Source organism: Melospiza melodia, chromosome 23 (genome assembly GCF_035770615.1).
Source record: "Melospiza melodia melodia isolate bMelMel2 chromosome 23, bMelMel2.pri, whole genome shotgun sequence".
NCBI classification, from domain to species: Eukaryota; Metazoa; Chordata; class Aves; order Passeriformes; family Passerellidae; genus Melospiza; species Melospiza melodia.
This window is the reverse complement of record NC_086216.1, coordinates 9,873,187-9,884,285: the sequence shown is the minus strand read 5'-3', so window position 1 is coordinate 9,884,285 and position 11,099 is coordinate 9,873,187. Positions and strand designations below refer to the sequence as shown.

General features: G+C 57.2%; 1 protein-coding gene across 1 annotated transcript in view; it reads right to left on the bottom strand.

Moving 5' to 3' along the window:
* Window positions 1–4,288: 4,288 nt before the first annotated feature.
* LZTS1 (leucine zipper tumor suppressor 1) overlaps window positions 4,289–11,099 on the bottom strand; it is a 30,281-nt gene continuing 23,470 nt past the window's right edge. The window contains exons 3-4 of the mRNA XM_063175185.1: window positions 9,911–10,735; window positions 4,289–8,684 (exon numbers count right to left, since the gene is read on the bottom strand). Of these exons, the coding sequence (XP_063031255.1) occupies window positions 8,031–8,684; window positions 9,911–10,735 (1,479 nt within the window). The 3' untranslated portion in view covers window positions 4,289–8,030. The remainder of the gene's footprint in view (window positions 8,685–9,910; window positions 10,736–11,099) is intronic.

The window sequence follows — 11,099 nt, the reverse complement described above, 5'->3', positions numbered from 1 at the left end:
CCAAAGCCAGGAATGACCAAAGTAAACCCAAAAATGGCAAACCTGGGAATGGGCAAGCCCAGAAATAACAAAACCAGAAATGCCCAAACCAAACGTGGGAATGAACAGAGCTAGGCATGGGCAGAACCAGGAATGACCAAACCAAACCGGGGAATGGCAAAGGCAGGAGTGGCAAACACAGGAATGGCCAAACCAAACCCAGGAATGAACAAATCAAGCCCGGGAATAGAAAACCCAGGAATGGGCAAACCCAGGAGTGGCAAACACAGGAATGGCCAAACCAAACCCAGGAATGAACAAATCAAACCTGGGAATAGAAAACCCAGGAGTGGCAAACACAGGAATGGCCAAACCAAACCCAGGAATGAACGAATCAAACCCGGGAATAGAAAACCCAGGAATGGGCAAACCCAGCAATGACCAAACCAAACCTGGCGATGGCAAACCCAGGAATCGACACCCCAAGCCCAGGAACTGCAAACCCAGCAATGACCAAACCAAACCTGGCGATGGCAAACCCAGGAATCGACACCCCAAGCCCAGGAACTGCAAACCCAGCAATGACCAAACCAAACCTGGCGATGGCAAACCCAGGAATCGACAACCCAAGCCCAGGAACTGCAAACCCAGCAATGACCAAACCAAACCTGGTGATGGCAAACCCAGGAATCGACAACCCAAGCCCAGGAACTGCAAACCCCCGCAGGTTTCCTCTCTCCCCAGCCCAGCGTTTCCCCCGAGCTGCTCAGCGCTGTGGGATGAACAAAGGCTTTGGGGTTCTGTCTGTCTGTCCCTGGCAGCGCTGTGACAGCTCTGGCACGGCTCTGTCCCGCCTGGGGACAGCAGGTACCGCCTCAAAGGGCCGTGCTGCTCTCCCAGCTGCCGCTGCCGGGCGTTTCCAACCCCGGCCGCTTTTTGAATTCAGATTTTTGATCCCATAATGAGTAACGAGCAGCGCCCGGGGGATGGCAGCCGGTCCGTGCGCGGGCACACGCCAGCTGTCCGTGCCTGGCCCGGGAGGGGAGGGGACAGCGCGGGCGGTCCCCCTGCCCCGGGGGCTCGGGGCCGATGGCAGATGCGAGGCAGGGCCGGCACCGGGCGGGTGCGCAGGGCGGCCGGGGCTCATTTGCACATCAAAAGCGGCGTTTGCTCCCCAAAGCCGGCCCTGCGAGAGCGGGGGGCTCCGGCCGGTCCCCCGTGCCGGGCAGCGCCGCGGAGGGGCTGCGGTGGAGTTGGGTTTGGGTTTAGGTTCGGGTTTGAGTTTAGGTTTAGGTTTGGGTTCGGGTTTGAGTTTAGGTTTAGGGTTGGGTTCGGGTTTGCGGTTGGATTCGTGTTTAGGTTTGGGATTGAGGTGGGTTCAGGTTTGGGGTTGGGTTCAGGTTCGGGTTTGGGGTTAAGTTTGGGATTGGGTTTGGGTTTGGCTTTAGGTTTGGGTTCGAGTTCGCATTCAGGTTTGGGTTCGGCTTTAGGTTTGGGGCTGGGTTCAGGTTTAGGTTTGGACTCAAGTTTAGTTTTGGGTTTAGGTTTGGGTTTGGATTCAGGTTTGGGGCTGGATTCGGGTTTGAATTTGGGTTTAGGTTCAAGTTTAGGTTTGGGGCTGGGTTCGGGCTTGGGGTTGGGTTTGGATTTGAGTTTAGGTTTGGATTTGAGTTCAGGTTTAGGTTTGGGTTCGAGTTTGGGCTTGGGTTTAAGTTTGAGTTCGGAGTTGGGTTTGGGTTCGGGGTTCAGGTTTGGGATTGGGTTTGGGGTTGGGTTCGAGTTTAGGTTCGGGTTTGGGTTCGGGTTTGAGTTCGGGTTTAGGTTTGTCTTCGGGTTGGGGTTCAGGTTCACGTTTGGTTTGGGTTTGGGTTTGGGGCTGTCTCTGCCCCACACACAGCCAGACACGCGTGCGGTGCCACCGGCGCGTTTTAAGCAGATGCAAATCGGCTTTGCTCCGTGCCGGCGCTCATTTGCATACCATCATTTGCATACGCTCATTAGCATACGCTCATTAGCCCAACGACCGCGCTGCTCCCGCGGCAGCTGCAGCGGGGCTGGAGCAGAGCAGGGACCCCCGAGAAGGGCTCGTTCTCCCTTTTGTCCCCCAAAATCCAGCCTGGCTGCCCTCAGGCCCTGCTCATGCTGAGCCTGACCCTGAGAGTGCTCAGAATGATTTCCCCTGGGATTATCCGGCCTTGCTGCTCCTTCCTGCTCTGTGTCCTGCAGGAGCAGGGTCCCAGCTGTCCTGGGGCTCTCCCGAGAGAAATTCACATCCTGGGGCTCTCCCAGGACAGGAGGAGCTCACATCCTGAGGCTCTCCTAGGAGAAGTTCACATCTTGAGGTTCTCCCAGCAGCATTTCACATCCTGAGGCTCTCCCAGACCAGGAGCAAGGTCCCAGCTGTCCTGGGGCTCTCCCAGGACCAGTTCACATCCTGGAGCTCTCCTAGGACCAGCTCACATCCTGAGGTTCTCCCAGCAGCATTTCACATCCTGAGGCTCTCCCAGGGCAGTAGGAGCTCACATCCTGAGGCTCTCCTAGGAGAAGTTCACATCCTGAGGTTCTCCCAGCAGCATTTCACATCCTGAGGCTCTCCCAGGACAGGAGGAGCTCACATCCTGATGCTCTCCCCTGCCAGGTTTGTGCCAAGCTCAGCCCCAGCTCCAGGAGGGGTTTGCTGGAAAAGGGGCAGGATCATCACCTGCCTTTCAGGAGAAGCAGCCCAAGGCCCTCAGGGCTGGGATTTTGGATCTCCAGGCATGAGGTTTTGGCTTCCCTGGGGGGTGTTTGTGCCCTCAGGGATGCTGCTGTCCCTCCTGGCCCTGCCCTCGCTCCTCCCGGTGCTGCTGAGCTGGGCTGTGACCTCCGAGGGACAGCGACATCCCCGTGAGGCTCAGGGCTCTCCTTGCTGCTCTCCTTTGGCTGCATTCCTGGCAAAAAAAGGGCTGGGAAGGGCTGGGCTGCACCCCCAGCCAGGTTGGGGTGGCTGTGACAGGAGGGACCCTCAGGGCACAGAGCCCTCATGGGGAATTCGCGTCCTTTACCTCCCAAGATGTTCCAAAATAAACTAAAAATAAATAAACTCTGGAAATCTGTTTCCCTCACTCCTGGGGCAGCGGGAGCACAGCCAAATTTGCTTGGAAATTTTGCTTGGAAAGCAGCAGCAGGTGCCTTTTTGGGGTGCACAGATCCACCCCCTGCCCCGTGGGTGCAGCCAGAATTTCCTGAAATTGGAAACTGGAAATTGGAAATTCCTGAAATTGGAGACTTTTCCCCATTTTCTGCTCCTCAGCCTCCCGCTTGGCCCTGCCCCCCATGCTGTTTTGATTTGGTTTGGAGCAAAACAGCTGAAACAGTCAAAATCCGATCTCAGGTTTGTTCCAGCAGCCGCACTTCACCTTCCCTCGGGAATTGTTTTCCCTGGATCTCCTCAGGGTCGGGACCTGCCTGCTCAGGGATGGGCTGGGGGTGAAATCCAGGCCCCCCTGCAGGGGCTGGGGGCTCAGACTGGGAGGATTATCCCGAGCCCAATCCCTGCTTTTCTCCATGCTCGGGTTATCCCAGCTGCAGAGCAGAGATAACTCCAGGGCCAGGTGCAGGGATGTCCCCAGAGGGGCTCTGGTGGGCTGTGATAAATTCACAGAATGATGAGGTTGGAAGAGACCTCTGAGATTATCGAGTCCAACCTGTGCCCCGACACCTCACCCAGACCATAGCACCCAGTGCCATGTCCAGGCTTTGTTTAAACACATCCAGAGATGGTGATTCCACCACCTCCCTGGGAAGAGCATCCCAGTATTTATTATTCTTTTGGTGAAAAATTTCTTCCTAATATCCAACCTATCCCTTCCCTGTGTCCTCTTCTGGTGGCTCGGGCATGGAGAATCAATCCCAACACCAACGAGCACCTGTCGCAGACATGTTTTATAAAAAATTCTTTCCTTAGGATTTTTCCTCCTGAGAAGCTGGGAGGCCTCAGGAACAAAATGTAAACAATGGTTATCTGCTGCTGTGGAATGCAACAGGTGCATCTGGGATTGGTCTCATGGGGTTGTTTCTAATTAATGGCCAATCACAGTCAGCTGGCTTGGACTCTCAGTCAGACACAAGATTTTATTATCATTCCATTCCTTTCTATTCCTTTCAAGCCTTCTGATGAAATCCTTTATTCTATTATTTTAGTAGAGTTTTAATATAATATATATCATAAAATAATAAATCAAGCCTTCTGAAACATGGAGTCCTCATCTCTTCCCTCATCCTGAGACCCCTCTCAACACTACCCAAGCACCTGCAGAGAGAGGCTGGGGAAGTTTTAAAAAATTTATTTATAAATAAAAAACATAAAATTAACCAGTAGTTTACATCAGTCACCAGAAAGAACATCCAAAAAAACATCAACAAAACCAAAAAAAAAAAAAAAAAAAAAAAAAAAAAAACCAAAAAAACCTGCAGAAAAATAATTCTCTTGTCCAGGCCGGGGCCTGGAGCGACACACCTGGAATGCGACGGGCACACACAGCGCGGTTGTGCAAAGGCAGCACGGCGAGGCCTCTGGAGATCACATCACAGAGCTGGGGGGGACACGGGGCCGGGGACACGCCTGGGGACAGGGACGGGGACGGGGACGGGGACAGGGACAGGGACAGGGACAGGGATGGGGACAGGGACAGGGATGGGGACAGGGACAGGGACAGGGACAGGGATGGGGACAGGGACAGGGACAGGGACAGGGACGGGGACAGGGACAGGGACGGGGACAGGGACGGGGACAGGGACAGGGACAGGGACGGGGACAGGGACAGGGACAGGGACGGGAATTGCCAGGACGGGCTCTGCTCCCTCCCGGCGGGGCTGTGCCAGTTCTGGGGAGGCACAAAATCCCTGCCGGCCTCGCTGTGCCCCCGATCCTTCAGCTTTGCGAACATCCTTCGGCTGGGCAAGGCTGGGCACGGGCAGGGGATGGGAGAGGGCAAGGGATGGGAAGGGATGGGCAGGGATGGGCAGGGACAGGGCAGGGAATGGGCAGGGACAGGGCAGGGAATGGGCAGGGCTGGCCCCGAGGGGCACCCGCAGGAGCCTGAGGTTGGCTTTTCCATCGGGCCGGGGTGAGCATCGCTTGTGACGGTGCCAGGGTGGGCTGGGCAGTGCCAAGTATGGCTGGGCAGTGCCAGGACCAGCTGGTCAGTGCTAGGAGTGGCTGGGCAGTACCAGGAGTGGATGGGCAGTGCCAGGACTGGCTGGGCAGTGCCAGGTATGGCTGAAAAGTACTAGGCTCAGCTGGACAATTCCAGACCCAGCTGGACAGTGCCAGGACTGGCTGGGCGGTGCCAGACCCGGCTGGGCAGTGCCAGGTATGACTGGGCAGTGCCAAGAAAGGCTGGGCAGTACCAGGCTCAGCTGGACACTGCCAGAACTATCTGGTCAGTGCCAGGACTGGCTGGGCAGTAGTAGGCTCAGCTGGGCAGTGCCAGGAGTGGCTGGGCAGTGCCAGGTATGGCTGGGTAGTACGAGGCTCAGCTGGGCAGTGCCAGGCCCAGCTAGGCAATGCCAGGAGTGGCTGGGCAGTGCCAGGCCCAGCTGGACAGTGCCAGGCCCAACTAGGCAATGCCAGGACTGGCTGGGCAGTGCCAGAACTGGCTGGGCAGTGCCAGGACCGGCTGGGCAGTGCTGGGTATGGCTGGGCAGTACTAGGCTCAGCTGGAAAATGCCAGGCCCAACTAGGCAATGCCAGGACTGGCCGGGCAATGCCAGGACTGGCTGGGCAGTGCCAGACCGAGCTGGACAGTGCCAGGAGTGGCTGGGCAGTGCTGGGCATGGCTGGGTAGTACTAGGCTCAGCTGGACAGTGCCAGGACCAGCTGGACAGTGCCAGAACTGGATGGGACGTGCCAGGAGTGTCTGGGCAGTGCCAGGCCTGGCTGGGCAGTGCCAGGAGTGTCTGGGCAGTGCCAGACCCGGCTGGGCAGCACTAGGCTCAGCTGGACAGTGCCAGGACCAGCTGGACAGTGCCAGGCCCAACTAGGCAATGCCAGACCTAGCTGGTCAGTACCAGATGCAGCTGGGCAGTGCCAGGACCAGCTGGTCAGTGCTAGGAGTGGCTGGGCAGTACCAAGACTGGATGGGCAGTGCCAGAACTGGCCAGGCAGTGCCAAGAAAGGCTGGGCAGTGCCAGGACTGGATGGGCAGTGCTAGGCTCAACTGGGCAGTGCCAGGACTGGCTGGGCAGTGTCAGGACTGGGTGGGCACTACCAGACCTGGCTGGGCAGAGCTAGGACTGGCCAGGCAGTGCCAGAGCCAGCTGGGCAGTGCCAGGCCCAGCTGGGTAGCACTAGGCTCAGCTGGACAGTGCCAGGAGCAACTAGGCAATGCCAGGACTGGCTGGGCAGTGCCAGACCTGGCTGGGCAGTGCCAGGACCATCTGGGCAGTGCCAGGCCCAGCCAGGAGAGCCGGGGCAGTGGTTTGGGGTGCTCAGGTGCAGAAGGCACAGACTGGTTCCTGTGTGTCACCTTTCCAGGCTGCAGTGGCGCGAGGGGCGCGGGATTTCGCACAGCTCGGAGCCCGTGGCCGAATTGGCGGCGTTGGGATCGTGCAAGAACCTCCCCCAAGAGCCCTGGAATGGGGCAGTGGGTAAATAATTGCAGCAAAAACATCATTGCACTGGCACAGAGGGGTGCCCTAGGGGGGAGGGGGTCCTGCTGGTTCCCTCCCCAGCCAGGGGGACACCATGGTCACCAGCGGGGCCACCTCGGTGTCTGTGGAGCCACTCGCTGGCGGCCGGAGGAGCTTTTAAGAGCTGGGGTAGAAATTAAGGTGGCAGTGGTTGGTTTGGGGTGTTTAACCAGCTCCCCTGGGCCGGATCCTGCGGGATCAGGGCACGGGAGGAGATAAGGCAGCCGGGAGGGACAGCCCCAGCGAGTGCAGGGGGCTGTGGGGTGAACACAAACCCCAATCCCTGCTCAGAACGTGGCTGGGACATTCCTGTGAATCCTCAGATCCAGCTGCTGCCTGGCAGCCGGGAGAAGGGATGGGGTCCTTGTCTGTGGGAGCTGGGAATGCCAGAGGGAGGGCTGTGGGGGCTGTGGGTGCAGTGTAGGGGCTGTGCTTGGACTGAATGGGGAGTTCAGGGTGATCTCAAGGTGATTTCAGGGTGATTTTGGGATGATTTTGGGGTGATTTCAGTGAGTTGGGCCCTACTGGGGGGTGTGAGCAGCTGGGGACCTTCCTGAGGCCCTCATGGGCTGGCACGGGTGGATGTGGCAGTGGCAGGAGGTGGCTCTGTGCTCCCACGGTGCCAAAGGAGGGTGAGGAGGAGTGGGAGCTTCCTCCAGGGATCTGGGGCTGATTCCTGCCACCATCAGTGGGCAGGACTGTGCTGTGCCATCCTTGGAGATGGGCATACACTGGGGCTGATTTCTGGGCACAAATTGGGGCTGATTCCTGCCCACCATGGGCAGGATGATACTGTGCCGTCCTTGGAGTTGGGCACACACTGGGGCTGATTCCTGCCACCATCAGCGGGCAGGATGCTGCTGTGCCATCCTTGGAGATGGGCACACACTGGGGCTGATTTCTGGGCACAAATTGGGGCTGATTCCTGCCCACAATGGGAAGGATGATACTGTGCCGTCCTTGGAGTTGGGCACACACTGGGGCTGATTCCTGCCACCATCAGCGGGCAGGATGGCGCTGTGCCATCCCGGGTGCTGTGCCATTCCCAGAGCTGGGCACAAATTTGGGCTGATTTCTGCCACTACCAGTGGGCAGGACTGTGGGAGCTGTGCCACCCCAGAGCTGTGCCATCCCCGGAGCAGGGCCAGGCTGTGTCCCCCCAGCCTGGAGCAGAGCATCCCCTGGGCGCTGGGCATGGATGGCAGAGAATTCCCTGGAGTCCTGATCCCTGCCCGGGGGCAGAGGGGGCAGTGCCAGGCTGGGGGAGCTGCGGGCACGTCACCATTGGCACGAGTGGCTTGGTCACCTCTGGAACACGACGGGCGGCGCAAGGACAGGGGGACACTGCGTGGCGGGGAGGGGACAGCTCCCCCGGCGGCTCAGATCTCGGTGGCGATGATGTCCTCGTAGGGGACGTCGGTGCCACCGGGGATCTCCAGCTCGATGGGCTCCTTGCCATCCTCGCCCGCTGCCAGCTGCTGCAGCATCTTCTCCAGGCTCTGGTTCCTCTTGTACATGTGCAGGTAGCTCTGCTGCAGCTGCTTCTGGTAGTGGATCACCTTCTCCTTCTCCTCCTTCCACGTCTGCCGCTCGTGCTGGAAGCTGCAGCTCATCTGCTCGTTGCTGTCGCGCTCCGCCTTCAGCTCGGCCCGCAGCCGCTCCAGCTGCCCCTGCAGGGCCTGGGCATCGTCCCCGCCCGGCCTGGGGAGCCCCTGGAGCTGCTCCCGCAGCGCGGCCAGCTCGGAGCGCAGCTCCAGGATCTCCTGCTCCAGCAGGTTCACCTTCTCGCGCAGCAGCTCCGACTCGTTCTTCTTGCGCTGCAGCTCGTTCTCGCACACCTCCAGCTCCATGGCCTTGGTGCGCAGCGACACCTCCAGCTCCTGGCTCTTCATCTCCAGCCCCTCCATCTTCAGCCTCACCTCCTTCAGCTGCGCCTTCAGGCTCAGGATCTCCGTGGTCTTGGTGGTGAGCTCGGTCTGAGACTCCTTCAGCTGCTGCTTCAGCAGCGAGATCTCACCGGATTTCTGGCACACCTGGAGGGGGTGAACATCTGAGTTAGGGCTGGAGCAGGGTCAGGGGGAAGCTGCTGGGTTTGGAAATTAAAGAATCCAAATCCTTCGGTGAACACCTGAGTTAGGGCTGGGCCATGAGTTAGGGCTGGACCAGGGCTCGGGAGCATGCTCAGGGGGAAGTTGCTGGCTAAAACTTCTGGACTTGAAAATTAAAGGATCCAAATCCTTCAGTGAACACCTGAGTTAGGGCTGGACCATGTGCGTCGCTCTAGGACACGAAATAAAACCACACTCATGCTGGAACCTCCAAGGTAAAAAAAAAGGGCAGTTTAATTTCTGACTCTAACATTTATAGACTTTCAAAAGTGACAGTGGATCGGAGGATGACAGTGCCACCTCTCCAATGACACTGGACAAACCAACAGTCTATTAAATTTATCTTCTTCTAGAAAAGAATGTGAAACTATAATTATTTACAGAAAAGTGCATGAGAAGGTTTGTTACAAGAATGTAAGCATCAGAAGAACTTAGAAGAACAGGGTGACACGTGTGACCCAGGCACAGCTGGGGTGCAGCATGTGGAGATCCCGAATTTAACTTTTTTACCATTATTTTTAGAATTCTAATTTAATTACAATTATTATTTATAATCAATACTACATTAAATAATATCATATATTATTTAATGTGGTATTAATTGTAAATATTAATATTATATATTAAATAATATAATATATTTTATATTAAATATTGATATTATGGATTGTATATATTAAATATTAATATTGTATATTAATTTATAATTACCTCTTCCTAAACATTGGAATTTCCAGCAGATTCACAGTGTTTGCTCAGCAATACCAAGGAGTGAGTAAATTAAGCTTAAGCAGAGAGTGGAAGGTTTTACTGCTCCCTAACAAACTTCCATGTCAAGCCCAAGGAGTTCCTATTTCCTTGTGGCAAGGCAGTTTTACAGCTCCTGTGGGGCAGGAAAACCGGAGCTGGAGGCCGGGAATGCTGAGTTAATTCAATGCCTGAGGGGATTTGTGCTGTGCTTGTTCCCTTGGGTGAGGGGAATGGTCCAGGGGGGCAGTGAGAGCCTCAACCCCACTGCCAGGGGGTTCTGCTGGGATTCACATCCATTTCCTACAGCCTGGGACGGGATGGGATGGGATGGGATGGGATGGGATGGGATGGAATGGGCTGGGGGGTTTGGAGCTCTCCTTGATCCCCCCTTTGCCTCTCACCTCCCACTGCGTCTCCTCCAGCGCCGGGGCAAAGCTGGTCTTCTCCTTCTCGTAGGACCTCAGCTTGGTCTCCAGCAGGTTCTGCTCCTTCATGAGTTTCTCCAGCTCCTCCCTCAGCTGCTGCTTCTCCTGCTGCAGCTGGAACACCTGCAGGTGCAGCACCTGCTGCGTCCGCTGTGTTTTCTGCGAGGTTTGCTTGAGTTTGCTGTTGCATTTCTGCTTCAGCCCCTCCAGCTCCTCCTTGCAGCGCCGCTGCTTCTCCTCGTAGGCCTGGCAGGAGCTGATTTCCTTCTCCTCGAAGCTCGACTGCAGCTCCTGCAGCTCACCCTCCCTCTCCAGCAGCTTCTGCTCCAGCTCCTGGATGGTGGATTCATCCGTGGCGATGGGCGAGCGCATGCAGGCGCTCTTCTCGGCGGCGGTGCGGTGCTGGGGCGCCTTGCCGGGGTTCAGGATCTTGTTGCCGCCGTCCGAGAAGGACATGGCCTTGAGGCTCATCATGTTGCTGTCCTGGATGATGGCACACTGCAGGATGTTGTGGGCAGAGCCCCCGAAGCGGCTGATGGGGCCCATGGGGGTGACCAGGGGCTCCAGCTGGTAGCTGCTGCTGGTGCTGTGCGTGGGCAGGCTGGACATGGAGTTGCGGCCGGAGTCGGACAGGCCCCCCGAGCAGGGCAGCGGCCGCAGCTCCTGCTCCTTGGCCTTCTCCGGGGGGTGCAGCTGCTGGGCCAGGGGACCCCCGCTCTCGGGGGACGAGTGCAGGATGGCCCCGGAACGCGGCAGCACCGGCTTGAAGGCCGTGGGACGAGGCAGCGGCTTCTCCCCGCCCTGCAGGGAGAGCAGAGCCCGTCAGCACCAAGGGAGCCCCGCGTGTGTCCTCCCACCCCACAGTCCCCCCAAGGCTCAAAGAGACTCAGGGGATGCTGCTGGCTGCAACTGCTGGGTTTGGAAATTAAAGGATCCAAATCCTTCAAGCTGCGTTGCTGATCCAAACTCCCAAAAGGTGAGGTGGCAGAGCTGCCCCTGCTCTCCCTGAGCTTCCTCAGTGACCACAACCAACACAACCCCGTGGTGGCATCTGACAGTGTGTAGGGGGATACACTATAAGTAAATAAGGTGGTATAGAATGTAATCTTACCCCCTAAAGAGTTGCAGATGAACCAATTATTAAGGATTAGGAGCAGGCCTGATG